This window comes from Schistocerca cancellata, chromosome 4 (assembly GCF_023864275.1).
Source record: "Schistocerca cancellata isolate TAMUIC-IGC-003103 chromosome 4, iqSchCanc2.1, whole genome shotgun sequence".
Lineage (NCBI taxonomy): Eukaryota > Metazoa > Arthropoda > Insecta > Orthoptera > Acrididae > Schistocerca > Schistocerca cancellata.
This window is the reverse complement of record NC_064629.1, coordinates 535,544,154-535,567,821: the sequence shown is the minus strand read 5'-3', so window position 1 is coordinate 535,567,821 and position 23,668 is coordinate 535,544,154. Positions and strand designations below refer to the sequence as shown.

Here is a 23,668-nt window from a genome sequence, read left to right as displayed (position 1 = left end):
TGAAGTAGTTTATGTCCCTCTGCTGGGCTAGGCCTATTGCCACCAGGATGTAAACACCTGGGTCCACCTGGGTCAGCAGTTCTGCCCATGCATCACGTCATGCATGCCTTCTGAGACAGCGCTGTGCATTCTTCTGCTTCAGTACCCATGCCAGCTTATCTGTATCCATCTCAATATCTGCTTGTGAGTATATTAAATCCCTCACCCTCTGAAAAGGCCATATACGGGTGAAAATTGACATGTTTCATGCTGTGACCTCTAGTGGAAATCCGGAGAGCTCGCAAGGTTTCCTGGTGGTAGAATGACTACTGAAGGAGACAACACTGATGCAGCTGCATCTCACAGAGAGCAGAAGATTGACAAACAGTCGACACCTAAGCATTTGTCACACAAGCACAGCATGATGAGTGATATTTGATTCAAAATTGTATTAGAGGTTTCTGGCAGACGTATCATTTTGAGTAGATGGAAGTACAATGGTTAGTCTACCAGCATGAGTAGGAAGCTGGGTCAAATGGGGAAGTAGTCAGACACTGGATAACATTTTGAGTGCAAAAATCTGCAAATTCTCATGACATGAATTGCCAACTGTTGTCAGGGTGAGGGTTCAGGGAGAACCCTAAACAGCAAAAATGACCAACAATGCACAAATAGTTGCAGTTGACAGTGTGGATGACATTTTGGCCCATACAGGAAACCTGAGAATGCATCAAGCTCCAACAGCAGTATGCTTCCCAAAAAATGGCCCACAAAGTCAATATGAACCTGTCACAAAGGTGCTCCAGAACTGGTCAAAGGAAAACCAATGCATCATCAGCACAGTCTGGCTCTCTGCACAGCTCACATGTCTTCACCCATTATGTTCGGTATTACAATCGATCGCTAGGAGTGTATGTGATGCCACATAAAAGCCTTCATATGGGACATACTCCAGCGGAATCCATGCAGTAACTGGAGTATGTAAAGATGCAATACAAGAGGTATGACCACTTGACAGTTCTCCTCATTTGTGGCCAGCACGAGGATGCCCTGGACAATGTCAACCTCACCTGTCAGAAGAAAAAATGTGCACTACACTGAATCTGTTCCCGAAAGACTGCACTCAGGCCACCCCCTCTGGACTGCTGAAGCAATTTTCCAGAAAAATAAGTGGGTGGCTGTGGTCACCACAACCTTCTGTGATGTCAAAGGAAAATCCAGCAATGTCTGCTGCAAGGTACTGTACAATGTGAAAACTCTGGATCAGGTCCTACTGGCAACCACGATAGACCATCTACAATAGCGTGATGAGTGGTGGACCAACAAAAAATGATATAATGATAAGTACTGAAAAAGAGGGCCTTCCTCTGTAGCTTAGAGCAAGGGCTGAATAAGGAAACCAGGGGACTGTGGTCAGTAATGAGTAGGAACTTTGCTCGATACAAAAAAATATGAAATTTTTTTATGTTGAAAATGACAGCCAGGGAATCTTTTTCCACCTGTGAATACTTATGTTGTGCTGCAGAAAGTGTGTTTGATGTGTAAACAATGGGCCACTTAGTCCCATCTGGGTTCCAATGCATCAGAACTGTGCCAATACCACATCAGGACACATCAGCAGCCAGGATTAGTCGTTTACCTTGCATAAAGGAAGCAAAGCAGGGAGCAGAGCAGAAAGACCGCTTGAGTGACTGAATGTACTTTGTCAACTATCTGGAAACCATAAACAGGAAAACACTGCAACCCAAGAATATTTTATGGTAATGGTGAATTAATTATAAGCAATGTAAGTTGTCTTTCCACATTCTTATAATGAGTGGAGCTCAGAAACTTTGGCTAAAGAAGGGTAGGACAACACCAATGCCCCAACCTGTATATGAGGTAGCACACTGGGGACACTCGAACTGACACTTGAGTGATAGACCTTGCAGGTTGCTTGTGGGGTGCTTGTAGTACTGGTTAAACTGTAGCCATGGCACCATCACATTGGTTTGAAAACCAAAATACTGTGTGAACAGCTGACAAAGTTCCTCAAAGACTCAGTACAGGGCTTCGAATTCTGCACAATTTCATACAAACCTACACTGCTGGACAATAAGAAAGCAGCCCTATCAACTGGATCAGCGGCATGCCTCACTTGGCAGTGCAGCAGGAAATGACACAGGTAATGCTCTTATCTTTCTGAAGATTCATAGAAGCCATTGAACAGCATTGGGGCAGCTGTGAAGAAGGCGTCTCCGCAAACACCTGGCTTGCTGCCACAGTGACCTCTATACACAGCAATTCTGCTTCCTTTTGAGAAGCTCCTATTGCAGCACTTGATGCTGCTCCTGTAGGTGCAACTGTTTCTGCCAGTATTACAAAAATGCTGGGCCCATGGTGGCCACAAATTAACACTGTGAAAAAGAAAAGTATTGCATGCATAATCCCATCCTCATCACCACTTTTGTATCTGCACAGGCATGAAAACTCCATGATACCATCATTCTTAGCAAGAAACATTACTATTCTAGCTGACAGTCACTTGACTACAAGCCCAGGGAGCTGAACCCAGTAACAGGAAACAAAACTTGATGTGTGAGTAATCCATGGGGGAGCAGAAAGTCCTAACAGCACACAGAGAGGATCACAGAACAAATACAATGCAATCAGCATGATTAATTGAGTAACTAAGCACACAGGAAACAGAGAACAGCACAAGGTGGAGGCCAGATTCTAAGTAGTTGATTCTCATGTAAGAACAACCAGTTCAGCAGATAAACACCTACGTCAGGGACTCCATTTATGCATCATCTTGCGCACACCCTCCTTTGCAGCATTCTGCACTATTCCACTGTGATACACATGCCAGATCACCTGCATCGATCTCGAATTCCACTGGTGGGGATACTAAAGAATTATACAAGCAACATGACAGAGTCAGTTCTCTCAGTGCACAGCAATGAGTCATGCACAACTACAGGGCTAAGTTTTAAGACTTTTGATTTATTAATTCTCATTTTATTGTATTTCTGCATCACATATCTTGGAAAGAGTAAAATATTATATGTTCCTTGTGGACAGTAAAAATGTCCATGTACATAATGGAAGAAGAAAGAAACAACACAGCAATTTCACATAATCTAAAAATAGGCTCTCTCACTGCTAAATTAGAGTGGCAAAAAACTGTTACAAAGACTGAAAATTTAGTGTTACTATTGGTACTGAAGACAGAAAGGAAGGAAGACTGGGATTTAATGTCTGATCAACATCAAGGTCATTAGCAACAAAGCACAAGCTCAGACTGCTTCAAGTGTGGGTATAGAAATTGACAGTACCCTTTCAAAGAAATAATAGGAGCATTTGCCTGGTGTGGTTTTGGGAAATCACAGAAAGCCTTAATCTGGATGGCTGGACATGGATTAGAACTAGTCCAGTATGTACCACTTTGCTTGGTATTAGTTTGTGTATTTTGTGTGTATTGAACCGCGGACCTAGAAACGATGGACAGGCTTCATCCCCGCCATAGCCCTGAGTGGTTCACAAACCCACAACAGGTTACAGCAGTCCCAAATGTTTGCATAGTAGAGTAATTATGGTGTATGCGTATGTGGAGACAGTGTTGTACATCAATCACCAACACAGTGTAACTGAGGCGGAATAAGAGGAACCAGCCCACATTCACCGAGGCAGATGGAAAACCGCCTTAAAAACCATGCACAGGCTGGCTGGCACACCAGACCTCGGCACTTATCTGCCGGGCAGATTCGTACCAGGGACCAGCTCACCTTCCCGCGTGGGATGCAGAACATTACACCATGCTGCTAGCTGAGCGGGCTTGGTATTAGTGCTGAAAATTATCTTAAACAAGAATAGTTTTTGTATTGAGAAAAGAAATATGAAGCACAAAAGATACTTCATAAGTGTGTTGATGTGCAAATGTGCAACTAAAGAAGGAATACTGAAGTGCAGACGTAAGTAACTGACATTTTGGTATGTATGTGAAGATATAATAGCAGTAATTACCTTATCATATCTTGACCAGTTACTGTATACATATACATATCCTGTGGATAATGTACTGAAATAAAGTAACACCACAATCAAAATATCTGTTCACAGGTCTTCCAATTCACAACATGATAGAAAACTTCCACAATTCCTAAATTTGAATTCCTTAAACTAAAGCCTAGATGTCTCCAGAACTCCAAAGAATTTATATTACCAGATTTAATATGTATTTTATTAACTAAATATATAATTACAGTAGTTGCATTTGTTTAATTCTAAGCATAAATCTACCCACAAAACAATTATGAATAATACATATGACACTCACCATAAGTCTTCCTGCATCCATGACTAGTATTCTATCTGCATCTATCACTGTGTGAAGTCTGTGAGCTATAATTAGAACAGTGCAGCTGTCAAACTTTCTTCTCATGGTTTTTTGGATCAGTGCATCTGTCCTGCAACATTCAAGGAATTTAAAAAATAAAGGTCAAGAAACTTAAATGTGTTACACATTTATAAACATAGGCTTCTACAGTCATTGTCACATTCAATAAAAATTTTCTGGGTTTGTGACCGCATTATCAATGTATATATTAACAATGCTGTCACAAACCCAGAAAAATTTTATTGAATAGGCTATATATTTGTTTCTGTTATTTTTCAGGATTACTTTCCTGTACGCTAGTTAATGTTCTTAGATGATAATGGAAGTTTATAATACATTAAGGGTAAACAGATTTTGTATTTGAGTTACTGGTACTAAAAAGAATGTAATATTCAACATATTGTCATTTGCAACAAATATTGTTATACATGTTATTGCATTGTTTTTGTGGTCTTCGGTCCAGAGATTGGTTTGATGCAGCTCTCCATGCTACTCTATCCTGTGCAAGTTTCTTCATCTCCCAGTAGCTACTGCAACCTGCATCCTTCTGAATCTGTTAGTGTATTCATCTCTTGGTCTCCCTCTATGATTTTTACCCTCCACGCTGCCCTCCAATACTAAATTGGTGATCCCTTGATGCCTCAGAATATGTCCTACCAAGTGATCCGTTCTTCTAGTCAAGTATTGAATTATGTCTTCAAATAGAATTGTCTGCATTGGTGAAGTCTGATATGCAGGAGTGAAGACCTTAACTGCTGCTGTCTATGTAAGATGTCTTTACTATATGAGTAGTCATTGATAAATGAGATCTCTTTGTAAACTTTATTCCTTGATGCAATAACAACTACTGCCTGTTAAAAATTACTTTAGGATACACACTTTGACAGAAGCACATAGGGGTTTGGAGGAGAGTTGCCAAATCACACAGGGAACACATGCATATTTTACATTTCATTCAAATTGCCGAAGCTCACAAATTATTCAATGTACAGAGATGGAACTGGCATCAGTGTGTTTTGGGAGAGCTGCACTAAGTTTTCATTTTTGTTTTATTTACTGCAGAAAATTATTAAGACCATATAAGGATAGTTTAATAAAAGACATTTCTTGGTAATGTTACTGAGTTTTTGACATGCAGTAAACATTTTTATTACTGAATGAATAAATTATGGAAACAAAATCTTAATTAGTAAATTGTATTTCCATCTACTCAAAATGATACTTCTGCCAGAAACATCTAATACAAGATAATTTGAATCAAATATCACTCATCATGCTGTGCTTGTGTGACAAATACTTAGCTGTTGACTGTTTGGCTTCATTAGGTTTATAATTAACCTGTTACCATGTTTTCTGACAAGGCATTATAGTTACACTTAACATAAAAAACAGATTGTGTTTGTTAATCATTGTTAAGAAACTTATCTTTTTGGTTTGGAAGAAAGATGATTAACAATATAAAAGACACTACCTCAGTATTGCAATTATTATAGTGCAAACAGTGAGTGAGATTTATTTTGTGTAATAAAGACTGAATCCTGGGATGACCTTCATGCAACCTTAGTTGCAGATAATAGCCCCTACCTGTTACTACTCAAAACTTACAGTATTATACCTTTTGTTCCTTGATGCCTGCAGTGCAAAACATGTCTTCTAATGACATGATTATTATGAATATCAGCCAGCTACACTACTCTTTAAATGATTTTCATTTTATAAATCACTCACAATGAGCACATTTTGGCATACTGCCATGATCAGGTGCTCGTGCACGTAATAGCATGAATGAACTGTCTTTTTGTAGAATTATGAGTTTCTCCTTAGATGTATGCTGGAGACATATATCTAACTTTAGTCGGTTTTTATGTATGCTATTTTTCTCTTGGCAGCTTGGATGACATGTAATATCACTGATCCACTGTCATCCAAACTGTCAAGAGAAAAATAGCATACATAAAAATTGACTAAAGTCAGATAGATGTCTCCAGCATACATCTGAGGAGAAACTAATAGTTCTACAAAAAGACAGGACATGGCAGCAACAATATTACATACAAGAGCACCTGATGATGGCAGTATGCCAAAATGGGCTCATTTTGAGTGATTTATAAAATAAAAACCATTTAAAGGGCTGTGTAGCTGGCTGATATTCAAAATAATCATGTCATTGCAATAATATAATCAGGCCATCCAGATACTTAATCTGCACACTCCAGACATTCAGCTGAATCCACCTGTACATCTCTTCCCTGTCCCAGCTGCCTGAGCTGTCACTGTCAATGTTGCTATGTAACAAAATGATCATATCATGCACTGAATTTTTTGAAATAGCATCATTCATCCATTAATTTTCCATGATTCATGATACACTCCTGGAAATGGAAAAAAGAACACATTGACGCCGGTGTGTCAGACCCACCATACTTGCTCCGGACACTGCGAGAGGGCTGTACAAGCAATGATCACACGCACGGCACAGCGGACACACCAGGAACCGCGGTGTTGGCCGTCGAATGGCGCTAGCTGCGCAGCATTTGTGCACCGCCGCCGTCAGTGTCCGCCAGTTTGCTGTGGCATACGGAGCTCCATCGCAGTCTTTAACACTGGTAGCATGCCGCGACAGCGTGGACGTGAACCGTATGTGCAGTTGACGGACTTTGAGCGAGGGCGTATAGTGGGCATACAGGAGGCTGGGTGGACGTACCGCCGAATTGCTCAACACGTGGGGCGTGAGGTCTCCACAGTACATCGATGTTGTCGCCAGTGGTCGGCGGAAGGTGCACGTGCCCGTCGACCTGGGACCGGACCGCAGCGACGCACGGATGCACGCCAAGACCGTAGGATCCTACGCAGTGCCATAGGGGACCGCACCGCCACTTCCCAGCAAATTAGGGACACTGTTGCTCCTGGGGTATCGGCGAGGACCATTCGCAACCGTCTCCATGAAGCTGGGCTACGGTCCCGCACACCGTTAGGCTGTCTTCCGCTCACGCCCCAACATCGTGCAGCCCGCCTCCAGTGGTGTCGCGACAGGCGTGAATGGAGGGACGAATGGAGACGTGTCGTCTTCAGCGATGAGAGTCGCTTCTGCCTTGGTGCCAATGATGGTCGTATGCATGTTTGGCGCCGTGCAGGTGAGCGCCACAATCAGGACTGCATGCGACCGAGGCACACAGGGCGAACACCCGGCATCATGGTGTGGGGAGCGATCTCCTACACTGGCCGTACACCACTGGTGATCGTCGAGGGGACACTGAATAGTGCACAGTACATCCAAACCGTCATCGAACCCATCGTTCTACCATTCCTAGACCGGCAAGGGAACTTGCTGTTCCAACAGGACAATGCACGTCCGCATGTATCCCGTGCCACCCAACGTGCTCTAGAAGGTGTAAGTCAACTACCCTGGCCAGCAAGATCTCCGGATCTGTCCCCCATTGAGCATGTTTGGGACTGGATCAAGCATCGTCTCACGCGGTCTGCACGTCCAGCACGAATGCTGGTCCAACTGAGGCGCCAGGTGGAAATGGCATGGCAAGCCGTTCCACAGGACTACATCCAGCATCTCTACGATCGTCTCCATGGGAGAATAGCAGCCTGCATTGCTGCGAAAGGTGGATATACACTGTACTAGTGCCGACATTGTGCATGCTCTGTTGCCTGTGTCTATGTGCCTGTGGTTCTGTCAGTGTGATCATGTGATGTATCTGACCCCAGGAATGTGTCAATAAAGTTTCCCCTTCCTGGGACAATGAATTCACGGTGTTCTTATTTCAATTTCCAGGAGTGTATATGACTGAAGAATTTCTTCCAGACTTCAGAGACAACTTTCCTAACAGCTTCATTATCCAGTGGTTTGACTGCAGTTTTTAAAATTATTGCTGACAATGTGACCTTCAGTTTGGGACCACACCAGTTCTATTGGGTTGAAATGGCAGTGATTAGGTGACAGACTAATGACTTTATGCCCATATGTTTTGGCAGCTTGTCAATTTCATATCCAGGGAACTGTGGTTTATGAAGAAGTATTAGTTCTATAAGCTCCAACTTTTTAAGATCATCACTTACTTCAATGTTGCAACACTGAAGCTAATCAGTTATCTCCTTACACTTTCCTTATGGACAGTGTCTTGTCAGCAACAACACAATGATAGAGAGCATTATCAAAAACAATTGATGATAGTACAGGCACACAGCACAAAAACTATTTCCCTTGACTGACCTTATGGGGTAATCCTATGGCCAAGATAGTGACACTGAACTTTCCTATTGAATAGCATTCATAGACTTGCCTCTGTCACTGTTCAGCATCAGAAAAACAAACAAAACTAATGACAGATACAATATTAACTGTGCAACTGTAAAAAAAAGAAAACAAATAAATTGTACAGGATGTCAGCCAGTTGGGATTGTTTTAGGGAACCTGTTAAAAGACATTTATTTCAAAGGTACCAGCTATACCTTTGAAACATTTCCACAATGTGAGCTCTCACAGGAGTACATGTGCCTAGTGCAAAATGTAAGCATCAGTATCATGCCAGTCAATAATTTAACATCACGCCACCATTTCTGCTTGCTGACAAAACTAGCTACATGCTCTATCCAGACGACCAATAGGTGACATGGGAGATGAGTCAAATTTGTAGATAATGAAGCATCTTCCAGGGCAGGTTGCAGCATAGACACTTTGGCTTTTAGTCAGAGTGAATGCCTCCCACAGTCTGTCCGTGGCCCCATTTACTGGTACCAGCCACTAGTCACATGAATGTGAACTGCCTCCTCTCACTCGACCCCTTCCTTTTATATTATTCATATCACAACTAGACTGAGAGTTGGCCTTAACTCACAGCCAAGGTGAGACATTCTGCCCACCATAATTTCAGAATAGACTAAAGTTCCAACTAATTTAACACTTTAATTTCAAGTCACCTCCCTTCTGACACCTCCCTCTTCTTTTATGCTTGCATATTTGATGTCAGAAGTTTGAGTTACCCACCATTCAGTCTGAAGAGGGACCACAAAAGTTTGGTTCACATTCAAGACAGTGTGGCAAGTTATAAAGAGCTGCTATTTTTAATCCAGATGGGCAGGGAGCAGCAGCTGTGCCTTGCCATGTTGTCTGGGGTGCTCTGATTTGGCACATTGGAACACACCTGGTGCAGAGTCCAGCTCACTGCCTGTCCACCCACCAGGCAGCACAGCCACAAGTTCACAGAGCCACACCATTAGCCTGCCCCATTTAACTGTAATGACAATGATTTGGCACTGCCTGAAACCTTCCTGTCACTGTGCAACATCACTGTTTGCGACTCCAACACCAAGCAGTCACACACACATGAAATGCAAATCTTGTTGAGCCTGTGCTGCTTCCACAGCCTTGTGAAGCACTAGGTTGTGCTGTCTAGGGCCATCATGGTATGTCGCCACCCAGAGGCATCATCCTGTCATCTGAGTGCTGCCCACAGATGTTGCACATTTGTCACTGCATGGCTGTTAGCTTGTTAGCCACGCTGCCTGCCTGGTCCACCGGGCAAGCTGTCTGTGCCATGGGGAATGCTGTTTGCTGCCACACAGCCCACATGCTGTAGCCATATGTGCGACACTTTGTGGGCCTGTACCAACTCACCGATGACATGCAGCTGTGGCCCACCTACTGCCCTAGTGGCTGCCTGATGCCACCCAGCATGCTGTCTGACCCACTGACACTGTTGCTGAGGGTCAGAGTTCAATGCCAGGAGGCTACACCATGCTGCACCACTGTTGCTGCCAGTAGCTGCCACTGGGTCTGTGTTGCTTCGATGTGTGTGCCACGTGCCAGTAGTCCACACTGCCCACACACATCATTACTTGAGTCATGCCACACCACATCGTGCTGTGCCACAACTCAATATGTGCCACTAAATGCTTTTGTAGTTAGGGCAAAATGTGACTACTACCAGTAGCGGCTGCTGTGTAAGAGCACAAGAGCGAGTAAACACCATAACTTTCGATACTTTGCAGATTTAGTGGTTATTTTTCTTTGAATGCTGTTGAATGTAACATAGATGTTGCAATTTGAAAGATACGGCACTTAAATCTACCATGCTACTGCTCCTCTAGCCTCTGTGAAACTTGGCAACAGGGTCCTGAGCACACCTTCTGTTGTGCACATTTTAAGGAGCTTTTGCGCATGCACAACTTGCATGATGTAATTGCCTTATGGGCCAAATACATATGGAATTGATAAACAACATGCAAGATTTATGATGTGCACAGCTAGTCCTTGCTGCTCAACTAGGAGTTTACGCTAGTGCCACCAGTGCCACTAGTGCACACTGCAGCAGACTTTGATCCACGTTCACTTGGCATAAATCCTGCTAGATGATAGCACACTCCTCAGATAAGCTAATTCACTCACTATATACTGCAGTAAAATTAGATTGGACATCCATATACGTTAAAGTTGTACTCACAGTAAACCTGTTTTGTGGGTTTCTGAATGATTTAGTTATGAATTCCGTCATACAGTAATCCAGAACTGTAAGGGCTTAAAGCATATCACCATCAATTGTGAGACTGTAGCACTTATTCATGCTTCTGAAAGCTGTTTGATCTTATGATGAGTCAGGTTTATCTGTGCTATATGCCCACATTGCATATACGAAAATTCACAAAAAGCTGTATCACTATTTTCTCTGATATTCACTTAAATTTGGGATTGATGGCGGCTTACTTGATGCCCTTATGGATCTCAGTGCCCTATTTGTATTCTAGTCAAGTGACCTTTGTTGGTAGGCATAACTACTTAAGTTTAATCATTTCCACAAATGGCACTTTGTGTGTGGAGTTAGTTGTTTACTGTGTGGGAATTGGCTTTTGTGTGCAGTGTAAACATGAAGTACATTGGTTCCATTTTAAATGCTAAAGCTGTGAGAATGGATCATGAGTTGTGCTTGGGTAGCTCAGTCAGTAGAGCAGTTGCCCACAATAGGTGAAGGTTCTGAGTTCAAGTCTCAGTCCAGCACGCAGCTTTAATCTGCCAGGAAATTTCATTTCAGTGCACACTCCACTGCAGAGTGAAAATCTCATTCTGGAAAGAGAAAAGTAAATTACTGGCAAAAGCTAGCCACAAAGAAATATGGCCTCTGAGAACAGATGCTTTGATTGAGAGAGTGATGAAATCGAATAAAAATGAATACAAGCAAACATTTGACAATGAAGTGTACAATTAGCACAAGTTGTTGTGTGGGTGCACCATAAGGATATCTGATATTCAGTCCAGAAGTAAATTCGTGAACTAGTACATCTCTTAGAGGTTTTGTACATTTGTCCGAAAAAATGGAAAAGCATGAAAACTCCCACTTACACAAAAATGTGAAATGGAGAGTTGCAAAAGTTTACACATTATTCTGTAATTGCCCTGAACCGCAATTAATTATTTACAAAACAACAAAATTCCACAAAAAAATTCTTTCTTTTGTCAGGTAAGTTATGCATCTTATTACCATTGTTATTACTATTATTATTATTAATTTCATTATTGTTATAATTATAAGCAGTGCCTGTACTTGTATAAATTTGTTGATAAGCGTAACTGTTATACAGCAGATGTTATTAATTTCACACTCTCGAATTTATCTGCATCTAAAAATTTGTGAACTCCCAGAATGTATTCTCACGAGGCGCCACTGACTGCAACACAGGGTGTTGTATTTTTATATTCTCACTGTGTGTACATTCCAGACCACACTTACATTATATATAGAAATCACTATTAAAACAGTGTTAGAGATTCCCTTATTGTCCATTCAAAACAGTCTTATTTATATAAAACTGTGTCTCAAATAAAGACACTAAATAGCTATAGCCAACAAGAAAACTAGCAGTAACCTTTATGATTGGCAGGATACTTCTCAGTGATTGTTTCTCAGTTCAACACTTTTACACATAATACTTAAAAGCCACTCCAGTTGCTAATAAGATCTTAAATACATCCATGACTGGGTTCAGCCTCCATATCAGGCCATTTTCATGTGGCTCTGAAAATGGCCTGATATGGAGGCCAAAACTGATTTTGAATTAATAAAGTTCTTATTAGCAGCTGGAAAGGCTTTTCATCAATTAATAAAAATCATAACTGTTACTGAAGTTAACTGGTCAATCATTCTTATATGCCATGTCCTTTGCCTTTTGAATGGTGTGTTGGTCTGAACACATGTCTGAACACACATGTGACTAGTACCAGTTTTAGATGAAACTTTTCTCCACTACACTCTTAGCTGCACCTATCTGGAGTGCCCCAGCCTGATGTGATAGTTCTGCATCATAATGTGAACTTATCCATAAGACAGCAATTGTTTTCCTGTTCAAAACAGGTAAACTCTAAGTTCTAAATATTTTAATGACTCCACAACTATGAATCTGATTCAGAAGACTGAAATGCCATTAAAGTTGTCTCTTTCTAGAGCTACAATATGAGCAGCGGAAATTACCATTTGAAAAAGCAAAGTTGATGCTGTTATCTCTATAAAGAATACACGCATGAATAGAGACTATGTGTCATTTAGTGATGACTTTTTCAATATATATATATGAAAAAGTGATGACTTTTTCACGAATCATCTATATATAGATTAGCTTCAACACAGAGACAAAACCACAACAGATGACTTCAGCTTTTGTTGTGGTTCTGTCTCTATGCTGAAGCTAATCTCTGGAACTACTGAAGGAATTTTGATAAGGTTTTCTTTAATAGATACACTGACTCATGAGTAAGGTATACAATTTATAAATATTTTGTGTAAATTGGCTGAACTATGATGAACATCACCACTGTTAAAATGATGGCATTGCCATTTAGTGATGTGTAGGACTCTGCTCTGCTTGGCACAGTACGGCCCCAGTCAACCTGCTTCATCTGATGTACTGACAAGGAGCAAAATGTGTTCAGTGCAGCACGGTCAGCATGATATTTTCAGATACTTGTTTGAAGGAAAGAAAATGCTCAGTACTACCCATATGAAGCTGGGGCACTACTGTGTGTGTGTGTGTGTGTGTGTGTGTGTGTGAGAGAGAGAGAGAGAGAGAGAGAGAGAGAGAGAGAGAGAGAGAGAGAGAGGCTAGTGACCTAAAAACTCAAGAAAACATGCAAAATCTTTGGTTGGTTTTTATATACCAAGGAAAGGTTTTGAACTAGTACCACGAACAATACAATGGCAAGCTCTATGTGAATAATATGTCTCCAGGTACTACACACAACTTATCATGGACATGTAAAACCATGTCCAAACTTGTGTCAAAAGTCCTGCAGGTGTATCAAAAACCTTTGATGTTAATTTAGGTGTCCATTAGAGAAGAATCCGAGTCCCTATTGTTTCTACATCTACATCTACATAGATAATCTGTAAGCCACTGTACAGTACATGGTAGAGGGAACCCTATGCCACTACTTGTCATTTCCTTTCCTGCTCCACTCATAAATAGAGCAAGGGAAAAACAACTATCTATAGGCCTCCATTTGACTGCTAATTTCTCATATTTATCTTCATGGTCCTTAAGCGCAATGTATGTTGGTGGCAGCTGAATCTTTTGGCAGTCAACTTCAAATGTTGGTTCTCTACATTTTCTCAATAGTGTTTCTCAAAAGGAACATTGCCTTTCCTCCAGGGATTCCCATTTGAGTTCCAGAGGCATCTCCATAACACTTATGTGTTGTTCCAATGGACTGCTAACAAAACTAACTGCCCACATCTGAATTGCTTCAATGTCTTCCCTCAATATGACCTGGTATGAATCCCAAACACTCCAGCAGTACTCAAGAATAGGCCACACCAGTGTCCTACATGTGGTCTCCTTTCCTAAAATTCTCCCAATAAATGGAAGTTGACTATTTGCCTTATCTACTACAGTTCCACATGTTCGTTCCACTTCATGTCACTTTGCAACGTTATGCCCAGATATTTGAAAGACTTGACTGTGTCAAGGAGGACACTACTAATGCTGTATCCAAACATTACAGTTTTGTTCTTCATAGTCATCCACATTAACTTACATTTTTCCACATTTAGAGCTAGCTGCCATTTATCACACCAACTCAAAATTTTGTCTAAGTCATCTTGTATTTTCCTACAGTCACTCAGTGGTGTACACCACAGCATCATTAGGAAGCTACCACAGATTGGTGCCCACCCTGTCCAACAAATCATTTAGATATACAGAGAACAACAGTGGTCCTATCTCACTACTGTGGGGCTCTCTTGGTGATACCCTTGTCTTTGATGAACACTCGTTCTCTACAACAACATCTATTACTTAAGAAGTCTTTGAGCCACTCACATGTGCGTGAGCTTATTCCATATGCTCGTACCTTCGTTAACAGCCTGCAATGGGGCACCATGCCAAATGCTTTCCAGAAATCTAGAAATATGGAATCTGGCTGTTGCCTTTCATTGTTAGTTCTCAGTAGATCCTACGAGAAAAGGTCAAGCTGAGTTTCCCATGAGCAATGTTTTCTAAAACCATGCTGATTCATGGATAAAAGCTTCTCTATCTCAAGAAAATTTATTACATTCATACTGACAATATGTTCAAGGATTCTGCAATAAACAGAAGTTAGGAATATTGGTCTGTAATTTTGCAGTCCATTCTTTTACCCTTCTTATATACTGCAGATACCTATGTTTTTACCAGTCACTTAGGTCTTTGCACTGGGTGAGAGATTCACAATACATGCAGGCCAGGTAAAGGGCCAATGTTGTAGAGTACTCTTTGTAAAACCAAACTGGGATTCCATCTGGACATGGTGATTTATTTGCCTTCAAATCTTTCAGTTGTTTCTCTATGCCAGGGATGCTTATTACTATGTCATCCATACGGGAGTCCATCTGATGGTCAAATGACAGTATGTTTCTGTGATTTCCCTGGTTGAAAGATGTCTTGAATATGAAATTTAAAACTTTCACTTTTGTTTAGCTATCTTCAACTGCCACACTAGACTCATCAACGAGGGACTGAATGGAAGCCTTAGAACCACGTAGCAATTTTGCATAGGATCAGAATTTTCTTGGGTTCTCTGACACATCTTTCGCTAAGGCATGATGTTGGTAGTTGTTGTATGCTTTGTGCATAGATCTTTTCACAGATGCATGAATCTTTACTAACTATCACTTGTCATCATTTAGGCATTCCCTTTTGAACTGAGAATGCAACAGCCTCTGCTTCCTCGTATTTGCCAAATTTCTTGATTAATCCATGGTGGGTCTTTACGCCCCTTTATCCACTCACTCCACACCACAATTTACAATCTGCTTGAATTCTGCCCATAATTCCTCTACATAAATCTTACTGGAACTAAGTGATGTTAATTCATTGTCTAAGTGAGATGTTAATAAATGCTTATCTGCTCTATCCAGCAGAAACACTCTCCTCACTTTTTTGACTGATTTATTAATTTTTGTAATTATAGTTTCTATAATGAAATGTTGATCCCTAATCCCCATTTCTATACTGACATTTTTGATAAGGTCTGCCCTATTTGAAGCTACAAGGTCTAAGATACTTCCACTGTATGTGGGCTGCTGAGTTAGCTGTTCAAAACAATTTGCAGAAAATGTGTTAGAAAGTATTGCACATGACTGCCTTTCTGTATCACCTGCAATGAATCCATAAACATCTCAGTCTATACTCAGCAGGTAAAGATGCCTCCAACTAGTACTGCATGCTCAGGGTATTATGCGCTATTGACCATAAACTTTCTTTGAATGACTCAAGAACTGTCACAGCAGAATTGGGTGGCCAGCAAAAACATACAACAATTAATTTGGTTTCACTTGCGCCTGCTATATGTAACCAGATGACTTAACAGTCACACTCAACTTTGACCTCAATAGAGACAATATGTTTATCAAGTGCAATGAACACTCTCCTTCCTATGGCCTCTATTCTGTCTTTTCAATATACATTCCATGACTCGCTAAATATCTCAGAGCTTTACATTTCAGGTTTCAGCCAGCACTCAGTCCCAAGAATAATTTGCATTCGAGAACTTTCCTGGAGGGCAGCAAATTCAGGAATTTTATTATAAATACTTTGACAGTTTACTGATAAAATTGTGACAGTTGAAGTGTCTTTATTCTGAATGGTGTTTTACTTCCCTTGCTGCATGCTGACTGACGAGTGTTCATCAGAGCACCACAAACTACTGCTTAGCCTAAACAACCCCCATGTGCACTCCACAACTACTCTGCTACCCATCTAGCTGCTTCCTTTTTGTGTAGTGCACTCCTGACCTATCAAGGTGAGTCCTACAAATCTCCACACAATAACACAGGTCTAAAAATCTGTAGCCATGACTGTCACATAGTCAATGAAGCCTGTGGTTGAGTCCCTCCACAAGGCTCCGAATCAAAGGACCCTGATCAACTCTGGGAATGATGCCGAAAATTGTGAGCTCTGCTTGCACCTCACACACAAGACCAGTAGTCTTCACCACCTCTGCCAGCCACAGGTATGAACTGAGGATCACCTCAGAACCCATGCGACAGGTGTCATTGGTGTCGAGGTGAGCCAGAGAATGCAGATGACTGCACCCTGCATGCTTGATATTGTAATGAATTATCTAGCCACAAAGATACAGAAACCTACACCAAGGAATCCTTTGTACAGTGATAATGTACCCATTATATCTGATAACAGGCAGGAAATTGAAGAGAACCTTGAAGAATTGCGGAAGACACTTGAAACATAAAGCTTGCATATTATTACAACATGAACCAAGTTCATGATGTGCAACTACAGCCCCATTGTCACAAAAATCACAGATATCAAGCCTGATCCATGAATTAAAAACAAATTTTTAAGTATCAAGGATCAGTAACATCAGAGGATCTATCAACTGAAGCCAACATAACTGTGCTTGGAACAAGTGGCGTACACTTAAGTGCTTCTGTGAGATGTGTAAATGCCTATAAAGCAGAATCTGCAAAATGGATGTAAGACCAGGATAGTGCGGTCTGGAAAGAAAATTAGGGTGGGAGAAGTAACAAATGAGGTATTTTTTAAAGTCATCCATCACCAACATGATTATCTGATGACCATGAAATGAAGAAGTTCCTTTCTATAGCTACAAATATGAGAGGGAGAAGAAGACCTCAAACTAGTTGGCTGACAGATACAAAAATTGGCATGAAGAACCTAATCCATAGGGAAGATAATGACTACTAGTGGGATAGATGATCCTGCTTTATTATGAAAGCCAGCTGTGAATAACCCAAAAAGGTTAGGACATTCAGTCATTCATACAAGAAAAATAGGGGTACAGAGTTTTAATTTGTGTGATTTCCTTCACACTGAGTATAATAACATCATTCTTACTCAAGATCAACATTAGCAGTTGCTTCATCCAGCACTATGATTTTGTTGTTCCTGAGTATTGCTCGAGCTAAGCATATCAGCTGTCTTTGTCCAACACTGAAATTACTTCCACCTTCTGTCACAGGATCCTCTAGACTCTGCACACTGCTTTTTAATTCCACCTGAAAATATGAAAAGGACATATGAAAACAGACCAATCACTTATTAATTTAGGCAGAAATAATGAAGATTTATTTTTAAAATAACAATATATCACAAACATTAAAATTATTTTGACTGAATTTTGTATATTACATACAATTAAAAAATCAGAATAGGTTATTGTGCAGTACCATAATGCTTTTTGAGGAATTGATTTACACAACAGAAATGTTCTATGAATAGCATTTCCTTCAGAGATGAACCAAATGTTACAATAGAATAGAACAGAATGGAATAGTTATTGTCACTGCACTGTTAATGGGGTTTATTATTCATATTTAACTTCTGATTCCTATGTGTTGGAAACAACATCTGTGATGAATGTTCTGCACACACAGCTATTCTTACACTGTCTTCTTTATGATTGTATTCTCTGTATGTATATTAAGCTCATGTGTCACCTATTCCTTTTTAGAGCTGACTGTTTGCTTTTCTTACCTGTGTCAATAAGATAAGTTTTTCTTCAGTTACTGTTTTTAGCAAAGTTGCCCCAATGAACATAGTATACTTCCAGCTATTGAGACCAATAGTAGATATGTGGCTGTTGTCATAGATGTACAAGCAACCCATGTGAAGTGCCCAGTTTCAGACCAATTTCCATAATCCCCATCCTACCTAAAGTTATGGAGTTTGTAATGAAATGCCAGCTACAAAATTACCTAAAAGACAATAAACTCTTTCAGGACACACAGCAAGGTTTTTGGAAGGGAAAATTGATGGCCACAGCAGCAATCAACTTAGTTAGGAAGATAAGGCAAGGGTCTGAAAACAGGGAAAGTGTGGCACTGACACTCTGTAACCTCAGCAAGGCATTTATTTGACTGCATCTCACACAAATTATTGCTTAGTAAATTAAAGTGTTACAATATTGGAGATATGGTTATAGCTACTCTTCAATCCTGTCTTGAAAACCTAAAGCAGGTAGTACCAGTGCATGGTGCAATCTCCCAAGTACCAAAAGTGGAGCATGGTGTACCCCACAGGTCCATCATAGAACCTCTCCTCTTCCTTATTTATGTCAACAATCTGGATTGTAACAATCAGAAGTGCTGATGACACCACTCTTTTGGTGAAAGGAAAAGCTCTGAAAGCAATAATGTGCTCTTTGAAAACATCAAAGAATGTTCATCAACAATGAAATGAAACTGAATGAAGAAAAAACACATCTGATATGCAGTCTTAGCAATGTTGGATACCACGATAATATGGAGGCTGTTGAATTGCTGTGATTCATGACTGATAGCAAACTGTCAGTGAATGAGCACACAGTATATGTGTGCTCCAACCTCCCATGTATAATGTACCTTGTGAGGACGCTAAAAGGTGTGTTAACTGACCCATACCTTATAGCAGTGTATTGTGCATAATTTCACAGCCATATAAATTATGGCCTACTGATATGAGGACACTCTGAAGGTTCCAAGGATCATTGTATCATTCAAAAGACTGGAGTACAGTATACTACAGTATCTTTAATAAATGTATTTTCACGCCAACTGACTTAGCTCCACATGTTGTCAGTGTACCTGAACTTGTATGTGTGATAGATTATTAGAACGATGGTAACATCAACAGTTCAGTATATATTTAACAACATATTACAAAGTAATAAGTGTTGCACTCATCAGATCTTGTGGGACTCTCACAGTCAAAAGGCTGCATTTTGACGATGACATGTACTCATGTCAGATAGTTTTATATTCTGACAGAATGTAACTTTGCAGTGTTACTTGAAAATGGCCATAAGGCCGAAATTGCAATAGCAACAATAAATATTTTAGACAGTCAATGGCGACTATGATGTCTTTTAAGAAATATTATATGACTGTGATTCCCAACCATGAGAAGTTAATCAAGTTCTTTTTGCTCACAATGCTCTTGATCTATTTTTATTAAATAATCTCCTGCATATGTACAATACCAGGAATAAAGAGAACTCCATGCTGCTTATGGTTCTTTGCCAAACTCCATAGTACATGGGAATGAAGATATGTAACAAATTAAAAGTTAAAAATATAAATAAGATCAAGGGTACTTTACTGAAGAGAAAACTGTACAACATGATAGCCCAAAAGTGCTCTTACTCAGTAGAAAATGTCTTGAATGATAAAAATAGCTGAGTTGGTAGCCTATAGTTATTCAAGCAGGATACAGCAAAAGGAACTGAAATATGTAAACCAACAAATAAATTTTTTAATGATGATTCATTTATCATGTAGTGTATAGTGTCAAATGGCATACTATTAGACTGTACAGAATCAAAATACACTAAAAGTAGAATTCAGTATAGTTTAACTTGTATGTTATAAGACAGTAAACTTCTGATTCTGATTGTAAACTTCCAGACACAGTCCACATCTTGGTTATGATATGAATAGATTGACTACTGCTAGGACTGACAAGAGTGCCCATATTAATATCAAAATTTGCATACTTAAGCTGAAGCAGCCTCTTGCTGTACCTTACAATATTTGAAAAATTGTGACTCTAAATGATGATCATTGGATACTCAACAAATGGCCATTGTGTCAGCTGCACAGTTAATTACATATATGTTGGCAATAGATGAACATCACAAAAGATCTCCAAATGTCAAAGGGATTAGTTGTTTTTTATGTGATATGTCATACTTTATGCTACAAAATATTAAACTCAGTTATTTATTCCAATATGAAAGTTAAAATTTAGGATCAACTTCTCACAATGAAAATCCACCACTTTTTTCTTTTTCTTTTTGTTCTTTTTCTCTTTTTCTTTTTCTTTTGCATAGTGAGTAGATGAGCCTACATTTTAAGTTCCAAATACCACACACCTATGAATAAAATTCAAATTTATTCTAATATCTTGGTATCTTTTTCTAAATAATTATTGTTGTGATGGGATTTTATTAACGCCTCTCATCATTTTTTTGCTCTATTTTTGTTTTATTTCAATTTTTATAAGTGATTCTGTTTCACATGATATATTTTGTGAGTATAGTGTGGATGCTAAATATGATGAATTATTTTGTCAATAATACTGCTGTTGGTAGATAATAAATTAAGAGAATTACTTCTATTGCAGTTCTCAAAGGCCTGATTTTCTGAGAGATTTCATATTACATTTGTAATAAATTCTTGCAGCTTCATATAAAAGTAGAAATTATCCAACTGTATGAAAGTGTTCACAGAAATAAATGTATATTGATGTAGATTTCAGTTTTAATATTGACAACCAGCTGAGTGTCTTGCATTGCACAGGTATTTATTTATCAGAATCACCTACTAGTCCATCTTCTCCTTTGTTTTCTCTCTGCCCATCTCCTCCTTCACTCCCTCTCTGCCCACTTCCTCCACCCCCTCTCTCTGTCCAGCTCCTCCACCCTCACTCTCTGTTCCCCTCTTCCTCCCCCTTCTCTCTGTTCATCTCCTCCTCTATCCTTACTCTGCCCTTTCCTCTTCTGCCCTCTCTGAGTCCATCTCTGGCTCAATGTTTATGATGTCATATCTCCTGAACTGTGTGTTGTACGCTGATATACGTTTGTACATACATTCAGTGACATATGTTGATATTGTCTCCGAAATGTATTGTGAATAGAGTTGCTAGCAACAATGTAATAAACGTCAGTACCTTGCAGGATGTCACAATTTTTCATGCATCTCAGTGTTTATGACATTATCTCTCCTGAACTATGTGTTGTACAATGAAAGTTTTCTGGCACATTCAGTTGCATAGGGAAATACTGCCTGAAAAATGTGTCATGAATACAATTAGTAGTAAAGAAGTAATAAATTAAAACTTCATGCTTCATCCAGCAGTTTCACTACATGCAAAACGAAAATGTAGTAAGCAATAAACTTTTTCCTTTCATCATTTTGTGGGGGTCACCAGTGAGAAAAAGTTTGTTGCAGGACACTAATTGCTCTCACCGTCAAATAATGTATGACTAAAGTATACGTATTCATGCATTGTGGGTTATGCTGCTTTTTCATCCCCATCCCTTTGATAAGAAGCTGTTTCTTATTCCCACAGTGATGATTTCCAGACAGTAAGTGATATGTGTATCAAGTTTGGTTGAAATCAATCCAGTGGTTCAGGAGGAGATATGGAACATATATTTAGCTTAACAACCAATGAAATTCAGTTTAAGAGAAGCCTAAAAGATTTATTGGTGGCCAACTCCTTCTACTCCATTGATGAATTTCTTAGTAAAACCAACTGATTTGTATATAAGTACAACATAACTTCTGCACAATTTCAGTGCAGTAATGTGTTCGCTGAAAATTTGTGTGTCTGTGTGTGTGTGTGTGTGTGTGTGTGTGTGTGTGTGTGTGTGTGTGTGTGTGCGTGTGTGTGTGTGTGTGTTTGTGTGTGTGTGTGTGTGTGTGTGTATGTGTGTGTGTGTGTGGTTGTGTGTAAGTATAATCTAACTTCTGCACCATTTCAGTGCAGTAATGTGTTCATTGTAAATAAGTATTACAGTAGTTGTATTACATGTTTATTACCTTATAAATAAATAAAAAAACGTTTTTATTTTAAATTCAGTGCATTAGTATTTGTAAAATGACTCTTAGTGTTCATTAAAAAATGACGATCATTCCACTTGGGACCTGTGAAATGGTACATTAGCTTATTTGTTTTAGTTGTAAATATTTGTCATGTATTGTTGTTTTTCTGACATGTTCCACATCCTGGAGGACCTCCTCACTACGGATCAATTGGAATGAAAGTAAATCTAATCTAATATGCATACACTAAGGTGACAAGTCATTGGGTAGAGAGATGCACATCTACAGAAGGCAGCAGTATTGTGTACATGAGATACAAAAAGGCAGTGCATTGGTAGACATTTGTACTCAGGTGATTCATGTGGAAAGGTTTCTGATGGGATTCTAACCAGACGACAAGAATTAACAGACTTTGAACAAGGAATGGTATTTGTAGCTAGAACCATGGAACCTTTTATTTCAGAAATAATTATGGAATTCAATTTCGGAGATCCACTGCATCAAGAGTGTTGTGAGACTACTAGGTTTTAGGCATTATCTCTCACCACGGACAACATAATGGCTGCTGACCTCCATCTAATGACCGAGAGCAGCGGCATTTGTGTACAGTTGTCAGTACTAACAGACAACCAACACTGCAAGAAATAACTGCAAAATTCAATGTGGGATGTTCAACAAACATATCTGTTAGGACAGTGTGGCAAAAGCTGGTGTTAATGGGCTATGGCAGAGAATGACCGATCAAATGCCTTTGCTAACAGCATGACATTGCCTACAGCACCTCTCCTGGTCTTGTGACTATATGTATTGGACCATAGATGACTGGAAAAAAAATGGCCTGATGAGATGAGTTCTGATTTCAGTTGGTAAGAGCTGATGGTAGGGTTTGGATGGTGCAAATCCCTCAAAGCCATGGATCTAAGTTGTCAAAAAGGCACTGTGCAAGCTGGGATGGCTCCATAAGAGTGTGGGCTGTGTTTATGTGGAATGGACTGGGTCTTCTGGTTCAACTATACTGATCATTGACTGGAAATACTTATGTTTGGCTACTTGTAGACCATTTGCAGCCTTTCATGTACTTCATGTTCCCAAACAATGATGGAATTTTTATGGATGTCAATGCACCACATCACCAGGCCACAGTTGTTTGTAAAAGGTTTGAAGAACATTCTGGACAAGTCAAGCAAATGATTTGTCCATCCAGATCACCTGACATGAATCTCATCGAACATTTATGGCACATAACTGAGAGACAAAAATCCACACTGGAAAC

At 39.8% G+C, this 23,668-nt stretch overlaps 1 protein-coding gene across 3 annotated transcripts in view; it reads right to left on the bottom strand.

Moving 5' to 3' along the window:
- The window catches only part of LOC126183603 (ATP-binding cassette sub-family C member 4-like), a 267,542-nt gene that overhangs the window by 14,416 nt on the left and 229,458 nt on the right, over positions 1-23,668 (bottom strand). For all 3 annotated transcript variants that reach the window (XM_049925712.1, XM_049925713.1, XM_049925714.1), the window contains exons 22-23: positions 17,708-17,868; positions 4,298-4,427 (exon numbers count right to left, since the gene is read on the bottom strand). In XM_049925712.1, coding sequence (XP_049781669.1) covers positions 4,298-4,427; positions 17,708-17,868 — 291 coding nt within the window. The remainder of the gene's footprint in view (positions 1-4,297; positions 4,428-17,707; positions 17,869-23,668) is intronic.